Source organism: Leptosomus discolor, chromosome 2 (assembly GCF_034619465.1).
Source record: "Leptosomus discolor isolate bLepDis1 chromosome 2, bLepDis1.hap2, whole genome shotgun sequence".
Lineage (NCBI taxonomy): Eukaryota > Metazoa > Chordata > Aves > Leptosomiformes > Leptosomidae > Leptosomus > Leptosomus discolor.
Window position 1 is genome coordinate 13291505 of NC_141392.1, and position 25812 is coordinate 13317316.

A 25812-nucleotide genomic window follows, 5' to 3' on the forward strand; every position below is an offset into this window, starting at 1 on the left:
GGAAAAAAGATTCAGGTCAATTTGGAATTGTGACACTTTTCTGAAATAGACAGAATCAAAGGGCAACCTTCTCTTACAGCCAAATAGGTCCCATTTATTTGTTTATCAAATTAGGAAAAAACCCAATCAAGTTTAAGGAAAGAATAACTTAAAATTATCTAAAGACAAAAATTGTCCTAACCAAGCATAAACTGTGACAAAATATGCCTATCTTTGAAATCTAAAGCCTAAGATGTTTGAACCTGAATGCCAGGAATTACAGATCATACCACTGAAAAAGTGCTGCTATACCTTAAAGAAAGTTAAAATTTTCATAAAGTAAATAAGCAAACTGTACTAAAGCATACTGCAGAAGCTGGTATTCGGGCCCATTTTTTAAAAGAAAACACAGCACCTTCAGATTCAATGGGAGATCAGAAAAGCAGCAGAAACAGAAAATACATTTTTCACTTAGCCCTGCACAGTTCAAAGAACAATGCAGAAACTGAAATTACAAACAGGATGCATGACCAGATCTTGGACCAATCGTTCTGATAATCCATCAAATCAAGCCTATACAGGGTGAATTGGTTGGAAAAACACATGGAAAATATTTTGCACTGGAAAAAGCAACATGGCCTTTGTGGAAGGAAACCAACGTCCAACTTTGAGTTCTTTTAAGTAGTCAAGATGCACGTGGATAAGGAAGAACTGACCAATGTAATATACTGGCTTTCCAGAAAGGTTTCAAACTTGGTAGAGATTAAATGGCCACATTTCACACAGACAGAAGTCTATCAGCAGGTAACTCCAATCTCTGCTGTTTAACATTTTCTATAGGCTTGAAAACAGTGGTTAGTGAGGTGAAAAAGGATGGAGTTAATAGATCCAGACAGTAAAAGTCAAAGCTTACTTCAAAGTTATAAAAGGATCTCAAAATTGTTAAGGAACAGGCAATCACGTAGCAGACTAAATCTGTTAAGAATATTTTTCTCATGTCTACTACCTTCTAGTTAACTATGTAAACATAACATTAAGTTCCGAACCATCACTGCTCAGAAAAAGTGGTCTTGGAGTTACTGTAGAGAGTTATCCACTAATGAGCAAAATGCTCAATGGCAAAAAGGGAAAGAAATGAAGAACAAACCCACAAATCTTCATTGTTTAGAAATTTATGGTGCAAAGTGTCTGGAATAACAAGTGGAGTTTTGATCCTTGCATCCCCAAAATTATAACAGCATAACCCCAAAGTATTAGAAAAGATCAGTGAGGATGACCATACTGAAAAATGGCTTTAACATAAGGAGAGATTCAATTTATAAACAATTATAACATGCAATCAAGTTCTATAACCAAAATATCAAATCACATGAGAATGACAAAAGAAATTTGCAAAAAGAAATTAGCAGACAGAAGATTTGAAATAAAGAACAATTTCACACAGCCACAATTGCATGAGGAACTCATTGCCACAAGATACTAGCAAGAAATTATAAAAATATATATTACAAAAAAAGAACTAGACTATTAAACCAAAAATAGGTCAGTCGGTGGCTACTCCACACAGTCTAGCTTAAAAAGCTTCAAAAACACTAGTTGTCAGAAAACAGGCCAGTGACGTATCTAAAAGAAAGCTGTTCCTGTGCATCAACTCTCCTCTCATACTCAAAGGCAGTATCTAGCCAGACCGTCAAACCAACACATCAGTCCTTAAACGATGCAAAAATTACAGCATCATTGAGCTGAGCTACTGGAATGAGATACATGGGCAGGAGGAGTTCTTCCCTCTCTTCCATCCCAGAACTTACTACTTTCCAGCCAAGCTGACAAGTTGTTTGGTGACATGAGAAAATGATACATGCGAAGACTTACCAGAAGATTAATCCTGTGGACCGACACCAGTGCACATGGATTTTGCATTGTACGGGATCTACAGGTCATTTACACCACCTTCCATTTGCTGCATGTACAGGTGTTAATGCAAGACGTACATGAGAGAGTTCACCCATAAATAACGGAGGTTGCATAAAGGACAATCTGAAAGTTTCATCCTCCATTTCTTGATCAGACTTCTGACTTAAGTCTCTGACTTTAAGCTACAGAAACCTGAACCAAATGTAGTAAATATATATTTATTTATTTATTTATTTATTTTTTAAACAGCCAGCTTCTCTATTTGGCTGTACTCATGAAGTTTTTAGACTCAACAGAAAAGTTCCACCTTGTGAAAACATCTACTTAGCAACCGGCACAGCATCAAGAGGGAAGGACAATGGTTCCAACAAAAAAAAATGTTTACAAATGGTATTTTATGTACCGTAACTACATACAACAGAAATAGATGTATCTTATATTACAATGGTCGCTACAAGTTTGATTCACAGCTACTAATTATCCTAAAAAAAGTTATGGTATGCTTAGGAAGACTGAAAGTTATTTTCTAATTAATATACACACACACGCACCCCAATGCAAGAGTAACACTAATCATTATTCATCTCTACTTTACTCATTTTTATCTAAATGATAAAAATTAAATAAAAAAGAAAAAACGCACTAGATGCCAAAAATGCAACCTTAAAAATTGCAGGATGTTTAAAGATTTGAGACTAGGGGAAGAAAAGAAGGCAAATCATTCTTAATATAGTGATTCCATTATTAAAAATACAATTTAATTGGCTGACATATTTTTGTATAAGGAAACAAACTGCTTGTAAAACAAATTGAAACTTGATGGATTTCAAATCTCATCTGAAACTCTCCAGACAAATCAGGCATAGCTTCTGCAAAACATTCAACACTACCTCCTCCCAGCATTGGTCATACAATGTCATTAATTCCATTCCTACCGTATTTAACACATAGTCTGGGCAGACTTCAGTGGGATTTGCATTTGCAGTTGAAAAACATTCACAATTTCCAGAAGCATAGTCAAGATGGCATCGACAAAACCTGTATTTTTGAAATTAAAATCTTGCCCCAGATGACGTTGCTTGTCTTGTGTTCCCAAGCAGCTGTTAGACTCTAAATCTGCAAATATGCAAGAGCTTGTCTGAACTCATATTCAGGCAGGAAAGGAGGCAGTTTAAGAGACAGTACAAGTGAAGAGAAGAGAGAGGCACCTAGGAAGCACCCTGGTTTCACAAGAAGCTGAAGCTGTAACAATAAAAAGCTTTCAAATCAACACAAACAGTTGACATCCTAGTACCCATGGACCAGGAGAAGAGGAGGCAAGCACCACAATAGGACTTCTGGATGCAGCAGAGCAAGTTATCACTACCAAAGAACCCCAAGGGTGCAAGTTCAGCAGCAGTATCTGAACCGCCTGCAGCCGCAGCAGATTAAATGATGGAACAGTTGCCAAGAGCTATGCTCATTGTTTCTATGAAGAGTTCTCCAAACAGACACTCAAATTCATTATACAGACTGTAACATGCGTTTTATTTCTGCTGCCTGTTGGGAGCATAGCACTAACCATACGGACAGACTGCATCTCCTAAGTATTTTCAACACACAATTGCAATAGACAAGAAGCTCCAATATGTAGAATTGATGCAAACTCTCCCTTCTTGGGACTGACAAACTACTCCTAACAGATAGTAAGTGATGACTTCAAACAGGAGATCAAAGTCATTTGTTAAATTAAAATTCTTCTTTGCTTTCTCATGTCCTTACTAAACCTAGGGAATATACAGCTTAAAACATCTCGTATTTAGTAATACATACATAGAGAGTGTACAGAGTAAACGTTTTCCTCCCTGCTTTTAAGTCTCAGGTTCATTGCTTTTAATACAAATTTTAAAGTATTCAAAAACTTGTGCAGAAAATAAAAGGATTTCACAAATTGGAAAGGACAAGTTTTCTCTTGATAGTCAAACAGTTATGATGTAAAGCAGTCTCATTAAATCATAAGTACTTTAACCTTTTCTTGAAAGAACTGGAAGATTTAAAGATTTATAAAGAAATTTTGCCTAAACTAGGAAATGACTCATATTTGACATGTATTGAAATGATAATGCTGATTTCAATAGGCACTCTAAGAGCATTTTCCTCCCAGGAGAGTAATCCAGTCATGGTTACCTCTCTGCCTTTAGATTTTAAACTTACTTTCTAAAGCTTTTAATGTGCTATAGTCTGCCAAAACACGGCAGAGTTACATAGATATGATCAGGCAAAATAAAGACTAGTGAAAAGATTATTTTTATAATTGCAGACACTAAATATGAAACAAATACATCAATCTGACAGGTTCTCAAAGAATCTCCTGTTTCAGCAGCCTTGGCTGTATATGAAAATTCATGTTTAAATTCTACTCTTCTTAATTGGTTAAATAAATTCTGAAGTATCAAAGGGAAAGTGAGAGACCCTTAACAGTGAATCTGAAAAAGAAAATACGTAATGGAGCTGCTGTTACTAAGTGGCACAAATCTGATATTGGTATCATTATGAGGTACCTTAATCTTGCATTGCTAGGCTTTCAATTTTTTTCATTTTCTTAGAAGTTAATTTTTTAGACACCAGTTTTCCTGAGGTTTCACTTCAGTGCATATCAGATTATTTTAAGGCTATATATCCTTTACTCCACTGTGTACTTTTAATCAGAATTTTTGCTAATATATATCTAAAAAGATATAGTGACAAATATCATTAAATCAAGATTAAACACACAGAAGGACTCTAAAACTTTCAGAAGCCTGAAGGACTTGATCCTCACCAACTGAAAACAATTAGAACAGTGGCAGTAATTTCAAGGAAACACGATCGACAATTTATGGCCTTAAAAAAACCAACCAAACAAACAAAAACTGTTTGAAAATGCAAAATGAAAAGACAAGTTCCTTTACAAATCATAAGCAGCAGGAAACAAAGGCAGAATTCATTAGAGAAAAACAAGTCACATTAACTGGAGAGCAGAAAAAAAAAAACAGTCAAAATTTACTTTTGTTGCAAATCCACTTCAAGTTACCTCAACAGAACTTTTCAAGGATGACTTTTCTCAAACGTTTATTGGGTATAAAGAGCAAAAAAATGGACAGCAAACAGCTCTGTCCGCAATATACTGCATATTAAGAAGGCTGCATAAACTATTAAAAAGTATGAAGTTATTCTTACACTGACGCCATCTAGTCTCAAGTAGCTTTCTCAACAGTCCATTCCAAGACTATCAATGACTCATGTCCAACAACCTGCTGGCAGCGGTTGTTACAGTAATACTGCAGGAAAAAGGGGAAAAAAAAAAAAAAAAACAAACCCCACAGTCTTTCTACAACTCATTGATTTGAATTCCTGTCTTTTCCTGCTGGATGCACTATACCATATTGCTGTGAAAGTTACTGAATTTAAATTTTAAAAAGGCAAAAACCTCCAAACATTTTCCTATCCCCACTATTCTGATCAGAATGCTTTTTCAGAAACACTCTGCTGCAATAGAACAGACTCGGTTTCCAACTCAAATAGTCCATTTTTCTGCCTGGTGTTTACACTCCAACAGATTTAGAGAAGAAAACTGCATGACTTCCTACTCTTCTCTATAGTTAATTCCCGAAAGAACACTCTCCAAATACTCTTCTGTAAGGCCTGCACGGAGCCTTTCACTGTCATCATAGGCTTAGTAGCTCTGTTCTGAACTATATTCCTTAAACATCAATGACGGAAATTGTGCCCAACATTTTGCAGGAAACCTCACCAGAATCTGGAGCAGCAAAAATGATGCTTTTTCTCACTACTGGGAATGCCTCTCCTGATACGTTTCCCCAACACGTGCCTTTTTTTATAGCCACATCATGCCACTAACTCATCATCACTACCTGAGACTACTACTTCAGCAATTTTCTAATGATTTACTATTTAGCAAAAGATTTTGTGGGGGATTTCAAGTTGATTACTTTGCGTTTTGTAATAACACATTTTATTATATGTCAGTTACCCTAGTCCTTTCGGTCACGCCATTCTTCCTGTATGACATCTTACTGCTCCTCTTTCTGATGATGTCTCTCCGCATTATGTTACCAGCTAGTATTATCAGTTCAGTCTTAATATTTCTGCCAAGATCATTAAGGAAAATATAACACAAGGCTGGTCCAAAGACTAATTCTCATGGAATTCAATTGCTTTTTTGCCTCCCTAGGATTATAAGCAATTTCCTTTGAGCAGTATCTATTGCCAATCCTCCCCATGAGCATTCCCTTTGACCCTACAAGTTCTCATGGATTGTCACATCAATGCTAAACTGAACTCCAGATAGAGGAAATCTGACACATTTACTTTGCCTGAAAATCACTTTTCTCATCAAAAAAAGCTAAGAGGTTAGACAGTGATGAGCTATCTTTAGTAAATCCACGCTGCATTTTATCCCCTTTTCCATTTAGCTCCACATCTTTATCTATTCCTTCAAACATCTTTTCTAAATCCTTATACACCACTGTGTCAAGACAAATAGGTCTGCATTGCCAAGAGCCTTTTTCCGTCCTCTTTATATAGGCTCTTGCTGGGATGGAGTTAAACTTCTTCACAGTACCCTGTACGGTGCTGCGTTCTGAATTTGTGGCTAAAACAGCATTGACAAGACACTAATATTTTGGCTATTGCTGAAGAGCACTTGAACAGTGTCAAGCCTCTCTCTTTTCCCACTCTGCCCCCCCACCTCACCTCATTGGTAAGCTAGGGTTGGGCCAAGAAGTTGGGAGGGGACACAGCCAGGACAGCTGACCCAAACTGACCAAAGGGATATTCCATACTGTATAACTTCATCCTTAGCAATAAAGACTGGGGTAGAAGGAGGACTTTGGGGAGACAGGGGTTTTACTTCCAAAGTGGCTGCTGCTTGAAGACTGCCTGGGCAGCGGTCAGTTGTGGGAGGCAGCAACTGATTGCCTTTGTGTCATTTGTTCCCCTTACACCCCCCTTTCCATCACGAGTTTTCTCACTTTTGCTATTGCTATTGCCTCCCTGTTCCATTGGTGGGGGTGAGCAGGGCCAGGTGCTTGGCTGCTGGCTGACATCAGTGCATGACAGTCCTTCTAAACGTAAGCGTTATAGCTCCACCTCTGACTTGGTAGATTTGTATACTCTGTCAAAGGATTTTATGTACCAGTTCATTCAGAATTTTTGGACAAAGACAATCTGATTGCATCAGCATGTACACAATAAGCTTGCAAATCCACATTTCTACCTCTTTATGATCACTTCTGTTTCCATACATTAATTTCTGTTACCCAGGTTGTTTTTGCTCTGTGACTGTTACCATTATCATTATTGAAAATAGAAGCAAAGCATTTTTTTTTTGGGACCTTACTCAAAACATCCTTAATCTCAAGCACACCATCACTGTACACAGGTCTTGCCCTCTTACACAAAAAAATCCTAAGAACTTTTTACCATTTGACAGTCACTGTAAAGTCTAATTTAGCTTGGCATCTTTACAGTTTTATTTCTATTCCTACGTAGCATTCTCTCTGAATTTGCTTCCCAGTTCCCCAGTGCTTGCAGATTCTGCCATCTCTTACATGGTTATTCACTCAGATAAGCCTGAGCACTACATCTCCATTTTTTTCCTTTAAGGGCAGAAATTCCTCTTAATTCTATTATTTTTGTTTTTAATAACCTCCAGGCCTTTTTTCCATTCAAGCTCTGGGCTCCACAGTTTACCTTGTTTTATTAAACTAGTTCTATTTGTTTGTTCTGTTTGAAACCCAAAAGTGTACTCACAGAACCAAAAAACTGTTTATTCTTCTATTTCATCTGAATCTGATTATGAATATACAACATTATTGTTGAGACCCACATCTCTAATACTGCCTTCATCACTTAACAAAGCTGGTATCCAGACTTTCTGCTTCAGCAGCTACTTCATGAAGAAACCTTTCATGCAGAACATACAGGAATGTTTGGGCCCGCTCTTGTTAGCGGAACTTTTAATTTCCCAGCTATAAACTGGAGAGTAAGTCTCTGCACTTACACAGTTCTTAGTAGTAGTTCTCTAGAACAAATTACACTTCTAAATCCAAACCCAAGGACTTAAATTCCTAGATTACCTCAGTAGAATTAATTTACTAGCCTTCTCTTCCCCTAGAATTATTTTATTCCAAAGAAATTATTTTCAATCTGTGCTGTCCTTCTTTCCTTCCCTCTTATAATTTAATTACTATTTGGTGCTATTCTACCATTTGGCTTCCATTTTTATCATTCCTGAATAGGCATATGCTCTTACACCTGAATTCCAAACATATTTGCCATCCTACCATATTTCTGCTTTCTCTAAATTAGTTTCACATCTGTAAACCAATATTTCACACTCCTCTGTCATGGTGTCTGTTGCCTAGCATTTATGCACAAATATTCCAGGTTTTCCTACTGACCACAGGAACTCCCCTGTTTGCAGGCGCCCAGCTCCTAATGACTGCTTGGCTTTGGAAAGCTTTGGTCCAAAGCAGTCTCGTATTTGGCATGCCCGTGTGCAGAGATACACTTGGACCCTCGCTCCTTGGCAAAGCGGTCTTTCTCACGGTCAGCTACATCACTCACACACACACTCTTCACAAACTACAGCCCAGTGAATAAAAAACAAACACAAAAATTCACCAGTCTGCTGTGAACTCTTATCAAAACCAAATCCCACAGTCTCTCTTGGCATGCAAAGCCTTATGCCTCAATCCCCGATTTTTTGGTTGCAGCCACCAGGTGTGCCACTCAGCCCACCCCCGTCCTTTGCCCATGAACTGTCACAAACAAGATGCGAAAATTCCCTGTGAGCCAACAAACAAGCATGGTTTTTTTCTCAGGGGCAGGACCCATTGAACACCCCTATTTGCGAACCGTACTCGTAAGTGCTAGCATTCAGTAAACAAACCTTTTGTCCTGAATCACTCACTCCCAACTAGATGTATCTGTAATTTGGTCTGCAGTCACTGAGCAGCAAGGCATTGTGGCAAAAAACTTTTTTTTCCCTCCCTGTCTACCAGACAAACATGCAATACTGTGCATGGCTTTGAACAATACTTTGCAATACGCTGTGGAGAATATCCAGTCAAGTTTATATCCAATATAATTTACAAGGTAACTATTTTGACCCACTGTTGTCACCTGCATTTCCTACACAGACCTAAACCGCAACAGAATTTAAGAGAAAAGCTACACTTTAAAAGGTTTTGTAGTCTCAGGGAAAACAAGGACCATATATGCTTCACCTACCAGAAAAGTTACGCATATTGAAGGCCAGGGATATTAATTGCAGCATTTACTGCTTCTAACTTAATTTTTTGGGGAAACCAAACCAACTGTCAATAGATTAGATGCCCACACCTCTGGCATAAAATTAAAACATTTTCATAATAAACAAAAGAGATGTTATCACATACACCTTCAGTTATCACCAGTATCTGAATTATATTACCTACATTACTAAAAAGTACATACTTTTAAAAAAAATAATCTGAATAGCTTGTGCCTACTATGCTTCATGCATAAGTAATACCATTTCTTTATGTAAAATTCTGTTTAGCCCAGCAGCATCACATCCCAACCCTCTCCCTCTTAAATTCACCGATGAGGTTTTTAGTGGTCTTATGACTCCAAACACGTCAATGTAGCTATTTGCTCCTTTTTTTTTAATTATACTTCTTCCACATATACAAGTTTTGTTACATGCACAAAAACATATCCATTCCACATTTTCAGCTGTCTTATCAGCAACAGTACTTAGTTGCCCCATAAAAGAAGCTGTCAAACAAGTCTGGATAGACTTTTTTTTCCTTTTTTTTTTTTTTTTTTTTTTTAAACATCAGGACATGCCACCCAGCTCTGGCTAGACCCCAGATAAAAAGAACGCCAATGTTCCAAATTCTGCAAAAGTATCTAATAAGGTGCTGAATCTACTGTTACTTTAGTTAAACCAAGTAACTTCTGGCTAAACATCACAGCCACATACATGACACTTCATATGCAACAATGACCCTCTTTTTGTTTCTGTAGAAGAAGGTGATATAGCAAGTAGACCCATAACACCACACCAACTTCAAAACCAGCATGGCTGTAGCATGACTGCAAACTTTCCTAATTTACTAGCCAGGGAGCTCAGTCCTAGAGCTTGTCTTTGCTAGAAAACAGCTTGTCACAAGAGTGACACAGAACTGAGACTGCTAATCCTTTACAGGGATTAGAGGCAGTTTTGCCTCAACATGACAGCATGGAAGTCTACATGGTCTGACTACTTGGAAAAGCTCGAAGCAGCAGTAAGGCATTATTGCACTCTATCCCAGGTCCCTACATTATTGCACCCTACGTAAGGCCCACAGAAAGGTCTCTCCTCCACACTGCAGAGCCCACACCTACCTCATGGGCACTGCCGGGGGAGAAGTCCAGTTAGTCAGAGAAGTCAAAAGTCATGCTTATGGTAGGATCAGGTGATTTGCACTTTTAGGTGTAAACTTGAGTCTCCCCCACTGCCTTTAACCAAAATTACTAATGCTTATAAAAATACATACTGCTTTATCTTCAGAAGACTTTTTCATCAACTTAAGGAAACACCTATATTCAAATATATGTCATCAAGATATATAAATATATATCATCATCAATTACTACTATTGTCTGAAGACACAGACACTTCCATACAAATGTTACTTTTTGCATATTTTTTATGTCTCTCTCATATTCTCGTTTTCTGTAAATTTCTCCGTTTATAGAAAAAAAAATGCTTTTGGACAGCTGCTAAAAAGAAGAAAAAAAAAAAACCCACTCCCAAAACCACCTAGCCAGACCTAGTACTGGATGGATCCTGTGCAGCTGCTATCATCTTTAATGGGAAGTTGGATCCTACAATACCACAAACCACAGAATGTAAGGTTCTACCCTGAGCTCAGAACTTGGAAAAGGCATTAAGCCGGTCGTCCCTTTAAGGGACTAGAACCCACACTTCTTTACTCCTGCTATGCATTGAACAACTTTCTCCAAAGAAACAAAGGATGGAATTCTACAGAGTGCTTGAGGGTTCTTTGTAATACATTCTAGATATGTGTGTGTGTTTAAATCCAGCTCTTTCACTCTTCACTTTGCTATCCCAGGCTTTAGCAGTTTCTGAGGCTAGTACACAACACAGCTGACAGCAACAGCAGCAATATAGCACCCTTGGAGTGTTTGAAGTGTAAAGTTCATTAGTTCTACCTTAAGGTCACTCTTTTAATCCAACAGCCAAAACCTTATTCTCACTACCATGCTGTTATCCTGCAAAAAAAGAAAACTGCAAAAAAATCAAGACATCAGCTTAGATACTTCTTACAAGTGACAAGATCAGCACTAAAAATCCAAATCACAGTCAATACCTTTTAGCAAGTTTCAAGAAAGCAGCAAAACTATTCTTGACTGTGCTGTAAACCAAATGAAATTTAATAGAACAGATGAAGGAAATGAAGGAAGGAGAAGACAAACATTTCAATACCTGATAATTGTGGTTTATAATTATTAGTTGAACTTGGTTTACAAATAGAATTTACTAGAGCATCTGTTGGGAATTACAAGACATGCAAATAACTGAATTTTAACAACTTCTGTGTTTGTTTACTGATTTTTGTACATACAGTTTAAATTTTTACAAACTCAGTTTTGCATTATCCTCAGTGGATATTTGCACACTTATTAAAAAGTTATGTCAACAGAAGACTTCTGAAACACAAGGACTGTGTTTTAACAATTCCGAATCATATTTTAAAATAAGAGGTAATAAATAGCTTGTAAATTACTAGCTTGGTCGATCCTGCAAACTCATACATGTTTACTTACATGCAGTGTAAGAAGTTTTTAAAATTAAATGGGACACGCCTCTAAGATAAGTACGTTAGCATGTATAGATAAGGATGGCATTCTCTTTTTTAGGAAAGAATCTGAGAGACCCAACGCTTATTGGTAATTTTAGAAATAAGTAGCTTTTCTTCACCCCAAATACTCACGTTCTTAAGGGTGAGAATTTTCAGTCTTGTTTGTTCAGAACGGGCACAGCATTTCTTTCCAGTGCTATATTAGCAATCACCTCAAAATGAGCTCACAAATTAAGATCCTTACCTACAAGACTCAAATTATCACTTACATTCCCCAATTTACCGTTTTATATTTATATAGTTATACCATTCTCACACAAATGTTGTATTTCAACAAATATTAAATGAATTTTATTTTACTCACCTGCACACTAAGATGAATCCATTTCTTCACAAGAATTCTCCCCAGTGTCATTACTTTTATTGGTGGCTGCAAACCATTTACTGTGCGATAATAAAACATGGTCTCTTTCTCAGAGATTGTGAGTTTGAACACAGTCTGCCCATCAATAGCCTTTTCTATCACACACCTTTGGAAATAACCAAGAAAAACAACATAAGGTCAGAGGCACACACTCATACACATTCTTGCCAAGGTGTTATCCTGTAAAGTGATGCTAACCAGAATGTATTAAAATAAACGTTATTTTGAGAAGATGCTCAGTGACAGTGAAAATCACAGGATGTACTAAGTGTAAAAGAACTTTAACAAAGATATTTTCTGTCTTAATCTGTGAGGGTTTTTGTTGGGTTTGTTTTTTTTTTTTAATTTAGCGCCTGCAACCCCAGTTCACTTGGGAGTGGAAGAGGGGTCCACTTTGCCTCTCGTGCCTCCTCTCTTCAGGGTTCCACGACAGAAACCACAGTGTCTGGCCAGCACCACGCAGGGGTCTGCTGCACTTCTTGCACAAAGCTGTGCAACATAGTACATTCTGTGGAGGCACTTACATTTTTCTTAGTCTAACAAGGCAAAATGTAATACAACCACAAAAAGCAGTATGATTTACATGTTCCGGAAGTAAGTCTTCCATCCTTCCATGAAATCTGTCCAGGTAAGGTAGCAACAACATGCGCTTCCCCTACACTCTCCCTTTGACACAGCCTTTCCTTAACCTAAGAGAACCAAAGCAAAGCAAGAAGGCTATCCAGCCACTTGTTAGGTTTTTCCCCACAAAGATTTCACACAATTTGAAATGCAACACGAACGTATAAGGTACAAAGAATGCCACTCATAGCAACCCACGTCCCGTATCTAGCTGCTGAAATATTTTTACCAGTCCAATCACCGTGATGTCAAGGGCGCTGAGAAAGCATAGGCTGCATATGCTTGTGAAACAGCTATGTATTTCATTGAGGTACGCATCAGTACAACAAAAATTATGAAGTTCTGCATTCCCATTTCAGCTACTCGAGAAATGCAGTCCTCAATTTACTGACCCACGAAAAGTCAAATATTTTAACAGTTACATCAGACTATATTAGTGCACTAAATCACAAGAGAAAAGCATATGAAAGTTGTATGAGACCAGGATTTACTTAGACATGCTTCAGGAAAAAAAAAGAAAGCCCTTATCTACCAATAAGCATTTTCACCTTCTATGTATTTATAAAAGAAAAGTATCAAAAAGGCTGTTCTTTGATACTGCCATTATTCACTAATTCACCTTTAAATCCAAGAGAAAAATTAATTCATCTTAACTGTTACCACTTTAGCCTGCTGGAACGTTGTCAATAAAACAACTTGCAAAATGCAGAGTTCTGTTTTCCAAACCTTTACTAAAAACACATTTCTTAATATATTGTCAACTGGTCTTTTCAATATTTTGTTTGCTTGTAAACATGCTAGTTTTGCTAGATAATAAACGTGAGGGAAGGCTCAGCTAAGTAGCAAAATATTTAGGAACTGGATTTACCCAGTTCCTGGATAAACAATAATTGGATAATCCAGTTTTTTGTTTATTTTAGTTATCTAAAACAAACATCCCCACATTGTTTTTATCCCCAAAGGTGTCATGACTTTAAGAAGGGAAGTGACCTTGATGCACATCACTTTGAAAACTGGAGGAAAGAACAAATGTGAATTGTGACTCACTACTGAAAGAGAAAACTCAAGAAGATGAAAACTGAGGCCGGGGGCAGGGTTGGGGGGACCCAAACTAGTGGTAGCGTAGGTGAAATGGGCACATGCATTACTTCTGACTCTGAGCACGACTTCCCATTTCAGCCATGATTATAGAGAGAAACCACTGTTCCCCGTGAAGTTTCCAACTTCTGGTAACCTGCAGTCCCACAGAACCAACTCCTGACTGCATAATTCTCTATGATGAGGTTGGAGGGAGAAAAAGCAAACCTGCTTGGTCAGCTTTCAAAGAGAAAAATATTCTAGAGAATCTAGCACTGCTCCACTGGTGACCCCCACACATTAACTGGAGCACTTGCAAATGGGAACATCTGCACAGGTTCAAAATCAGATGTGTGGTATCTTAAGGCAAATCCCCCTTTCAGTCTAATTCCTAATGTAAAACATCTGAATCAATATGAAGCAATAGGATATGATTTTAGTCTTTTAGATAAATAAAGTTAAAAAATACATCTACTGCCTACTCCGCAATTCCCTCGACCCGTTTGCATGTAAAAGGCCCCAGCTCATTTCTCTCCCACCACCAGTATCTTCTGGTCATCTAACTTCCAGTTAGCCCAGTTCATGCTAAATTGATATCAACTACCTGTAATGATTACTCATACATGATAAGCTTCTACTCATATTCTTATCCTATTCCATTGCAGAGGGTTATCACCATATACAATTTGCCATATCGTGCTAAGGCTCACTTACAGGCTACTCTGAAAGCATTCATACTAACTGATGAGTACATGCAGTAAGAGAGGAAGCATGGGGAAAGAATAAAATTCAGGGACAAGAGCTCTGTTCACTTATGGCACTTACTGCCTAAAGGGAAAGTACATTTAAAAAATGGAGGACAAATGTCAGTGTTTTCTCACTGTTCTCTAGCTTTTCAAGATTTCCAATATGCAGTGAGTTAATTGTATATATACAAATATTTAGAAGAACATTAGGGCTTCAAACAAATCCTGACTTTGTTCTTTGTATGAAAGTGTATTCCTTCCCAGATTCACATAAGAAAACTTGGTATATGAAATCAATGAAGAAAATTCTTGCTGTCTTTGATTATCCACATATATTTGCTCCCACAGAATGTCAAAATCTTTAAAGGGCCTTCAGACTTTGGACTCACATCAGTATCTCTCACTTCAGTCAGCACAGTAACTTCTAGCAGAAAAATCACGCTGTTCTCTTACATGGGCATATACCCAACAGAGAAATGTCACAGTCTTTACAAGGATGCAATGGGATACTATACAGCTGCTCTCCTATCTTCTTTCCTAAGTGCTCTCTAGCACACAGACCATATACCACTCAGCATGAAGAAACACACTAGTACGACATGTCCAAAAACCACGGGTCTGCTGCACTTGATGTAAGAGCACTTCTCCAGTAAACAAAGTACCTTGTTAAACTGTCAATTCTTCTACTGGTAAAATGAGCAGCTGGTTCTGGCCCATCTTGTGTTTTGGTGGCAGCACAAAGACTTTGTTAGAATGAGTCCGAGTTCTGTGAAGTCCCTCTGCTGTGACATTGTGCTTTAAAAGGTCTCACAAATGAGATCTAAGAGGGACAATTGCCCATCAAGGACTGCAAAATGTAGGACATCTGGTAAGTCAAACTCCTTCTGCCAACCTGAAGGACTCACTAAACCAACATAATAAAAGGAAAAAAAAAAAATCTTAGTTTGCTGATAAACTATTTCTTTTTTACAGGATGCCTTCTCAGTCGAGCTTCAGTCACTATTCGTGCGCAATTACTGTTTCACCACAACTGGAGCTCTGTATTCCTTTTACAAAGAAGAAAAAAAAAAATAACTTTTTTTTTTTTTTTCACTGAAAAAAAAGTCTGGACAGTGGCATCATCATCCTGACCACTGGAATAACTGTTGTCCAACTTCAATTTTCAGGACTGGGCTCTACCACTGTCATTTCTACACGCTGAGTAGCAGCAACCTCACAAGGCCGAAGAATGAAGTGATCTATTACAAAATTTGAATAAAAACATTTAGATTTTAAAGTGATCTATAAAACCCACTGAACAGGAATATGTACATTGTGCAGTTATTAACACAGTAGCAACGGGAGGCTAATGTTTTATACCAGTGCATGGATAATCAGACATCAGTAGAGTCTGGTTTCTGCTCAGCACTTAATCATTTGAGATTAAAGACACACATTGCGTTGTTTTAGGCTCCATGCAAGCAAAAGCCTATCCCATTGACAAAAGTGTTTCATGGACCTCAACACATACTGCAACAGCTTGCTTGGAAATGAGTGGGACATTTCTGCTTCAAGTTAGGCACATGCTCTGCTGAGTAAGACTCTGATAGGCCTGTGTGTCTGTGGACATGAACTCGTGGCATAGGACAATCCCAGGAGTGGACTCTCTGGCATTCAAGATTCAAACATTCTATAAAGTGCTGTCTATAAAAGACACCAGGCCAAAGCTCCAAAGACACCTTTACACATACCTTCAGCTGAGCTAACTCAACTTAAGCTCAAACTAAAGTCACTTTTGCTCTGCAGATCTCATTTATTTCCCCTCCATAACCACAATTTCTAGAGCTACGTTGATTTTTCTAAAGGTAATTATCCTTGCATAAAGCAGACTATAATTTTACATATATCATTATAATTTTAGACACTTCTATTGTTTCTTATTATTTTCACACTCCTAAACAACTTACTATTTCACAGCAGCATGTAAAATAAGTATCAAGAATGCTACAACAGAGCAGATCATTAGTTTCATTCTAAGAACAACTTATGAGCACAAGTACAAAAATGTTTGTGACATATACTCTGAAGGAATGTACCACACTTTAAAAAGGATCTGCACAACCTGGGTAAGAAAGAGTAGGAGGCTCTGCATGACAGATGAAGAGAACTTTTTTGCAGGACTTGTGATGCATTTTTCAAAAAGCAAGTTTTTCACTATACTAAGGCCCAGTCAAGCTGAAGGGCCACTTATAAGAGAAATATTTGCTAAACATGTGACATTCAGGCAAATAAGAGAGGAAGCATGCTTAGCCACGTCTATTTTGTGAATACCTAGTGAAACTTCACTAGCAGTTTGAGCAGTGGAACTTTTTGTTAAAGTAGCAACATGATCTCTCATTCAGTCAACGTTCCCCAGATCTTCCAGAAAAACTATGACCACTCTTCTATAGCTCTGAAATATTAATTTTGGAAGATCTGGGGGTTTTCCTTTTTTAAGGAATAAAATTGTGTTGGGGGATTTCTAAAATTTTAGATAATTTTTTTCCATCATGAAAGGAGCAACAGCACAAACCCCTGACATTTTTCTAGCAGCTTTTAGAAGAATGAATGTGAATTAGAGAAACAAATTTAGATTTTTAAGAATAGGTACTCACATTATGTATGAATAGTTTCCACTGAAAGCAATTGGACTACCATCTGAGTCCATGCCACTGAAACTGAACCTACTTGTCTTGACATTTACGAAGACCCCAACCTAAATATGGCTTTAAAACGTCACAGTTTCTCACTGTACCTTTTTAAAATTTTAAATAGCTTGCTAATAATGACCATCACTACAATGATCAATTTTTTTAAGAGCACCAGGAAAGTAAACACCTTCAATACTACTTACATTACACCTTCTTGCTCAGGTTTCAACCATACAGTTAACGTAAATGAAGCTGCAAGCCTCGGAGAACGGGGAGTGGAGAAGCAATCCTTGTGATTATGAAAAATAAAACTGGAAGAGTTGCTGAAGGACCCTGGATGCAAGTCCCTTTTGTCCTCTGTGATACAGGTACCAAGGCCTTCTGAAAGAAGCAGTTTGTAGGAAGAAGGCGACGACCTGTATGGACATTCCTGAACACAAAACCTCTGGGTGCAGGACATAATACTTTCAACAGCTACTGAGCTATGACAAAAAGTACTTCGGCCTGGTAGCCCACAAGTGGCTTGAGTTGGCACAATTGACACATTCTTGAAAGCTCCCACATTTTCAAGCCTAGGGAAATGTCCCTGAGAGCTGACCAACACAAAGGAGTCATAGTAAGTTAAGATTAATGTTTCAATAGCATGAAACAAGAAACGACACCTCAAGGAAAGAGCCCAGCAATTCATGTTTACAAAAAAGCTCCTCCTGATTAAAGCATCTGTAAATAAATAATGATGTCCATGTCGGTAGCAATGTCCTCAGGTGGTACACTTTAAGAGTTTATGTAGCATTTCATCTTCAAAAAGCTCAAGCAAGGACTCAGTCGCAGGGGACATCTATGTCTTCTGGCTGGTGAAATGCACATGAGTGACAGACGGTACCTGCAAACCACAGAAAACAGACACACTCCGTGGAAGGCACGTGCCCTTTTGCACCAACAGGGGCGATGCCCCACTAGGGATTTTAAGGGTTGGAATTCTTCCTCCAAATTTCAGCCAGCAGGCCCACCTGCACACCTTTGCTGGCTATGGCCAGGTTGTCTCTCTAAATAAGGGCAACGGGACTAGGCCGACTCGAGCCCGCACATGCTTACGGCCGAGTAGAGTTTATCCCACATCTCTATGTCTCACGTCACGCAGGGCCGACGCTCAGCTTTGCAAGTTAAGGTAACACGTACGGAATACGGTGGCAAACCAGGGCATGCAACTTCAGCATCCCGACGTCTTTCCCGAGGGTTTCAGGCTAGTCGGTCGAATCTCGCATTTGCAATACCCCGGTGCTTACCTCAGCTTTACACTGCTATTGGGAGCCGCTCGGCGCCATCCCCACCGCGCTATTTCAGGGTGCGCTGGGGTTTCACCCCCTTGCCTCCACTCCCGAGGCCCGCTGGGTGCCAGCGAGCAGGGACGATGGCCTGAGCCCCCAGCCACGCATCTACCATCCCCTCAAGTGGACGGCCCGCTTCGTGCCTTACCCCGCTGCCCACCTCACGCTGCTCCTTTCAGCACTCGGCAAAGCTGATTAAAACCACATTCCCCATCTGTCCCGTGTGGATCTAACAGCCAACTCCTGCGCTGGGGCTCGCCGGCAGGCTGGGCAGGGGCAGGCGGCGAACCGCGCGATGGCAGCCGATAAATAAGTTGATTTACCGTTATTTACTCCGCCTGGCAGTGGAGGGAGGACAGGAGGAGAGGAGAAGAGGAGAGGACAGCAGAGCGGCGCGGCGCCCGGCGGCTCCCCGCGGCAACGCCGCCCGCCGTCGCCCGGCGACGCCGCGGCCTCCTCCCCGCCCCCGCGGCCCGGGCCCGCCGCGGCCCCGCCGGCCCCCGCCCGCCGCGTTTTAAAGCGGCAGCGGCAGGCGGCCGGCCGGGCCGGGTGGCTCATTCCCCTCTCCCCCCACCCCACCTCGGCTTAGTTTTACGCGCACCCACCCCTCCCTCCCCCGGGATGAGCAGGCCGGCCCGCGGGAAGCCATTTCGCTGCCGCTCGGCTGCGCGCTCTGAGAGGCTTCACACAGCCCCGGGCGGCCGCCCCTCGCCTCACGGGGTGCGGGCGGCCCCGGCTCCCCGCAGGACCGCGCTTCGGTTCTGTGGTTCGGTGTCGGCGGGGCCAGGCCGCCTTTTTTGGGGGGTGCGAGGCCTTCTGCGGGGCGCGTTTGTCAAAGGGCTGCCTTGTAAAGTTTTGGAAGCGACGCGTTCGTTGTTTCTGGGTCCGATTGTCTCAAGTTTTAGGGTCAGATTTTCACGGGGAATTTTTTTTTTTTAAATTTTTTTTTTTTTTTATTTTTGTTCTTTTACACTCACACCAAAACCAGGGTGGGAGTTTGAAGTCAAAGGACCCACACAAGAGCACGAAGAGGAGGAGAGAAGTGCCATAGTTACGCTTTCCGCTGGAAAAAAAAAAAAAAAAAAAAAAAAGTACAAAGAAGAAACATGGTTGGACCTTCAGACATTTTTGACATGAACCTCATTTCAGTCTTTGGTACAGATATGCAAAGCAAGCACAAACAAGCTGCAAAGTTGTCAGTGAGCTGAGCGTGAGCTACAGTAGGTTGTTTATATGTATTTCTGGACAGAGAAGCGCCAATTAATACATCTCCTGAGGATGTATAAAGTATCTATAAATTTTATCTTTATTATGGAAGTTGCATGAGCTGCAACTTGGCTGGTATCTTTCCCGACAATTTTGTTGAAATAGCCTCCAGTAACTTGTCACCTTAGCATGTTTGGACTTTTACTAGCTATGTAGTGAAAAAATTCTTTGGCAACATATACAATTGCGAAGAAATCATCCTCTGTCATAACCCTTAATGCATTTTTAACAAGCCCTTCATCCTGCATCAAAAAAGCTCCTCAACTGTTCCTGGGACATCTCTGCTTTAATGCAGATCTTTTTCCTAATGTCATAAAAGAAAAATAGTAATTCCTACTGAAGTATTATCAGTCACTTTGCAGTGTTTTCATGTTCTGGTAGACATTAAACGTTGTAGCTCTGTTGTCAGAATTGCCTTCCCAAAAGTATTCAAATATAAAGGCGTTTGTTTATGACTGAAGGGACAGGTGCGAAAACATTGGTCTGAGGCATGGCGCAACACCTCAGTGCATAAAGCGTTTCTAGATAAATACAGTTAGACCACAGGCTACCATGGTACCATCAACAGTACAATGGCAGAGTGTTTGCATATCAAAACGAAACCAGACCTTACAGAACATAATGCAGGGAGAAGAGTCAGAAAAACACAGTAATAAAATCCCAGACATTAGCTGCCATCTCACAACATCAAGCAAGATGAGAACAGCTGAGTCATGGAGCATGCATCTGACAAATGTGGGAACTTAACAAGTGGCCGAAGATACCAGGCTGTGACTTGTATTTCTTGGCATTCCTGAAATAGTAAAAAATCAGATTTTGCTCTGTCCTTTTCCAGCAAACAGCAAGGCCTGCTCCAAGAATTTTTGCAGGTCTAACAGGTATCTGAGAGGAAATTTAGAGCACATGCATCACAAAATGCTCTCTCTGTTATATTCTACAAATACTTGACAGCCCCACCACCTTCCAAGTACACCATAGCATCTTCATAATCAGTGCTCAGTTTGGGAAAATGGCCCTGACTCATGTTACCCCCTCTGTCCCCAATGATAACCAGCCCAGCAGAGATCACGATTTTTCCCTTTACATATTTTATCTAAATACAAAAGACAGTAGTACAAACCTTGCAAAACCACATTGCAGGCCAACAGCACAATTACACAGGTCAAGAACACCCTTGTTCATCAGGAGTAAAACGAATAAACTACCTGCAGGAGGTTAAATAGATGAGGAATCATCCAAAGGCCTTTGCAGCCAGGAACAGGCACGCAATATAAACTGTATCACAAATGAAAAACTTAAGTGTGATTTTGTGGGAAATATTTGTTGAAGGAGTGTTTTCATATACGAAAACCGGGAATCCTACCAGGTAAGAAGGTATGTTAGTATTATGCAATGAATTCTCATGAAGAATTCATTATGCCCATTTAACAGAATTAGGATTGCAGCACGAGGAAAATTACCTGATTTGAATGCTTCAAGTTTTTAGTTACAACTGCTCATCTCCTCAGAAAAGAAAGCCTTCCATAGCCACTGGGGTGCTCTAAGCCACACAGATGCCATCAGAGAATCTGACCTGCATCAGAAAGTTGTGGCATAACTAGGACCCTGGTCCTAATGATTCAGCGCCCTAACCATGGCAGACAGCATCATCCAAAAAAGCCTTCCAAACCAGTTGTTTTCTTCACCCATGGTTAGCAGAGTCTCAGGACCTCTGACTGCTCTAGGAGGGTGGAGCAGGTTATGAAGGAAAAGAAGCTATAAAGCCTGGTTCGTTATACAGCAGTCTGTGCCTTGACTGGAAAATTTTGAAGACCGTATGTCTGAAATTTGTACGCTCTGAAGCAAGGATTTGGTACAATCAAGTTGAGCCCTCAAAAAAAAACCCCAATTTGCACATCCTCAGTGGAAGTCAGTAGATCATTTTGTTGGTGATGGTAAAACCAGAGGGGCTAATTAAGTTTGTATACAGGGCAAACTTACCACCACTGTTTCCAGACTTCAGTGTCCTTGACTTTGTAACAATGACAGTCTGGTAGAAGAGAAAAAGGGATGAAGGGAGACATGGAATTCAGCAATACACTTACTCAAATCTCCAATGCCATAAAACTAATCTGCACAAACAGTGTGCAATTGCGCATGTGTGTTTCATACAGTGCAATACCAACTTAAAACTTAAAGTAATTCCTTAGAATCATAATTCCTGGAACTGTTAAGGTAGAATTTCAGGTATCCATTTCTCTGCCCAGAACACCATGGGTGTTCTGCACCATCACAATTGTTTTTAAATAATATTTTAATTGGTGGTAAACAAAGTCCTGACAGCTAATTTGTTCATCAATTTTGCCTGGTTTTCTGTTAATAGAGATCTGAAAAACTGATGGATTTTGCAGTGTATTGAAAGCTTCCATTTGTATCATGTTCTGCAGTCACCTTATACCAATATTAGCTTGTATTTGTGCAGTGTTGACTAGTCGCATGCTACTATTTTTGCTATTGTGCGAAGTGACCTATGTAGACTAATCCATGCAGCGTGACTTTCAAAGATTAGGCTCAAGTGTACAATTCAAAATTCACTGTTAGTGAATATTCATAAAGGCTTGTTTTTATGAGTGCTTTTTTTTCGTAAAACTATACCATTTGAATATTTGCAGCAAATTAACATAAAAGATCCATTTGCATAGCCGAGTCAATATTTATTTCAAATTTAACTGTCTAGCAAAATTATTTTTTCCAATATTTTGCAAGTAATAATAAAACTACAATGCAAGTACATTTTAATAGCTGGAGGGGAGTTGATCGTGACAACCCAGAAATAATTAACAACTTATGTTTCAAAGGGGAGGAAATTCTGTGTAAGCCAGTGAAATAAATATTAGAGTAAAATTTTCTGAAAGCACAGGAGGAGGCAGCAAGTATTTTATAGAGCTGTTAAGAGCCTTTTAACAGCTTTAGAAGTACAGTACATCACATCGCTTACTTTAGCACCAAAAACTTTCTTTGTTGCTAGAAAGGCAGAAATTAAAGACTCTTTTTAGGAAACAAGTTTTACAGGCTTCCTTCACTTGAAAATACCGAACTAGACTGTACATCTCCACATGGTAAATCCAGTGAAAGGAAGCCTCTGCAAGGACTTCTTTGCACAGATTTTCTTTTGCATAACTATGGTAGGCTGTAACAATGGCCTGTCCGAGCAGGAAGGGCCATCCTATACAGCTGAACCACTTGGGCTCTAATAGTTGACCTTTTCTCTCCCCCCAGCATCTGTTATTTCCTCCACACCTCCCCCCACCCCAATCCGTCATATACTTTCCTGCCAGTTCCCAGCCCAGGACATGTCTGAAGACAGATGAACTGAGTATTCAATGGAGACCTGCACCATACCACATGAGCATAATCATTTCCTCCTACAAATGTTCAACTTTCACTTTTTCTTCCCCAAAATTATTTCACAGTTCTTAAAATACTTCACCTATCTTTATCACCTCTTTTGCCAAAACCCCTGCATTTATACCTTTCTCCTTCAGCTTCTAAATTCACTTTTATTTCACAGCCCCTCCTGTTGCTTCTCACAAATCTCTACAGTAAATTCACTCATATTTAGCATTCCCAAGGACATGCTTTTTCCCCAGACACCTTCCTCCTATTTGCTCCTGTAAGGATCTTATCACTTTCTATTCAGACCAGCTCTTCAACCAGCATCAGGTTCACCCAAACTTTTATCTTCCACCCTCAGAATCCTTACTTCCCACCAGTTGTTTCTTCTGCTTTTCAAGATATCCCTCTTCTTCACAGCACACAGTCCTTGCTAATTCTTCCACCTTTAGTTTTCCCCTCTCTCTTCCTATTCATCTTCCCTTCCCTCTGAAGGTTTCCAACCTGAACTCACCTCAGTCCGAAGTTTGTGGTAAATCCCTTTTCTTCTAAAGGGTGATCTGTCTTCCTGGAGAGACACCTAGAGGAAAAACTCCAGATCCATAAGATTATTGTTGCTGTGCTTTGCCTAGCTGCTGGGGTAGCAGACCCAGTAGTGGTGGGACCCTCATCATCTCCAGAGCAGAATCACACTGCACTTCTTTCCTATAAAGGACACATTCAAAGTCTCCCCATACCAGGAGGGGCAATTAAGCCCTTTCTGCTGCACCATGAGATCCTTGATAAGGAGTATGAGCAAGACATAGGGAAGGAGCTGCTGCTGTCTCTCCATCGGCTCCCCTTCATGAGGAACTAAGAAGAAAACAAGTTGGGTGTAGGCCTGTTACAGCTCACCTGTGCCAGCACAGCGCAGTGTTGCCATCTCTAGTAACAGTTACCTCTTCAAATTATTTCCGGGAACCAGGACTGATTTACTCCCTCAGCCCGGAAAGGATAGGGCTGCCACAGGGGCATAGCACAGTTGACTTCAGGTCCTCTCTCCACTCCAGACTGATACGGAGCAAACACTTCACCGTCAGTACTATTTTGCTCCAAAGTTCCCCTGTTATATTATGTGCTGTCTTTCAAATGCGTGCAGTGCCAGTAGAATCTACATGCTTTTCTTTTGAGTAGTGATTCCTTTGCTCCTGGCACCACATTTCTTCAAGAATCTTTTAAAAAGTGATTGCATTTAAAGAGACAGCAGTCTCCCTAGGGCCACCAAGTTAAGCTCGTTACACTTCCACCTGTGAGTGAAACACATTAACATTATTCATCATCCTAACTTTGAGATGCTCATTATTCCCAGTTATCTTCAACAAGTATTATATCTGCTGGTACTGCATACACACTTTTGCATAAAGTCATTTTGTGCACCTTATTCTATACTGTATATTCTGAGGAACATTAGCATACAGTGTAGGATTTTGTACTTTCCTAGAATTGTAGGATAAGTATAGGCTAGTTTAAATAAGATAAATGGACATCCTTCTCATAATAAAATTCAGATGCTAGATTAAGCGAGGCTATCTGAAGAGGAAACAAAACAGTCAGAAAATCCAAATTCTAATCAGAGCTCAGAAATGAGTAACTGTGCATGTCTGACTCTTGGTTTCCTTATCTACAAATCAAGAAGATTGATACTCACTTTACCAAAGCACTATGAGATGTGCAGGAAGGAACAAAATACCAAAGAATTATCAAATGCAGTAAAAGTTCTGAGTTTAACTGTCAAATGTCAAAACCAACGCTTTTTCTGTAGTTCAGAAAAGTGCTTAACTTAGCAGTAAATCTGGTTTCAGCTACTAACAAAAAGATCTACCATTAAAAGCCAGAAAATGGAAGTATCATATGGTGGCCAAACGTTTCAACAGACCAGTCCTGTGAAATGCTAGAGGGCAGTCAATAATTAATACCCCATAGCAAAGGAAAATTGATAGTAGGACTCTGCATCTTTATAAGTCTTTCCTATACGATCAGCTAAAATAGAAATAGGATCAATAATGTGAAAATACAATCTAATAGTCCCAGCAAGGAATCATGGATTTGCATCTCTACTGGTGAAGGTGTTCTAAAGGAGAAAGACTGCAAAGTCTTTCAGAGTGCTAGGCGACAGCACAGGGAGGCAGAGGAACCTCCCCTGATGAAAGAAGCGACTGTAGAGAAAACAGTCCTTTTGTTTTTCTCCACAAAACTCCCAGTGGAGCAGCTCTTTGAGGCAAGGTTGATTTAACCACATTCTATTTTAATAAATGCAAATCTAGAAACCATTATAACCAAATCCAGTGGGAGATATAGACACAGCGTAGGAAGTATGTAAGGACAATCAGAGGGAAAGGGTGCTGCTAGAGGATGCAACAGAACCAATCTAAGAGCTGACTGCTTCCCAAATGGGCAGTCCCGCTCCGCCCAGAGGATTTAGCAGATTGAATCTACTCACCAAGGAGTCAAGTGAGTGCCAAATTGGGTACAAGGGTATTG

The 25812-nt window shown here is 39.8% G+C and overlaps 1 protein-coding gene across 1 annotated transcript in view; it reads right to left on the reverse strand.

The window, feature by feature from the left end:
• USH2A (usherin) overlaps window positions 1-18014 on the reverse strand; it is a 395830-nt gene extending 377816 nt beyond the window's left edge. Inside the window, exons 1-2 of the mRNA XM_086460628.1 lie at window positions 17530-18014; window positions 12154-12319 (exon numbers count right to left, since the gene is read on the reverse strand). Of these exons, the coding sequence (XP_086316754.1) occupies window positions 12154-12319; window positions 17530-18014 (651 nt within the window). The remainder of the gene's footprint in view (window positions 1-12153; window positions 12320-17529) is intronic.
• Window positions 18015-25812: the final 7798 nt, after the last annotated feature.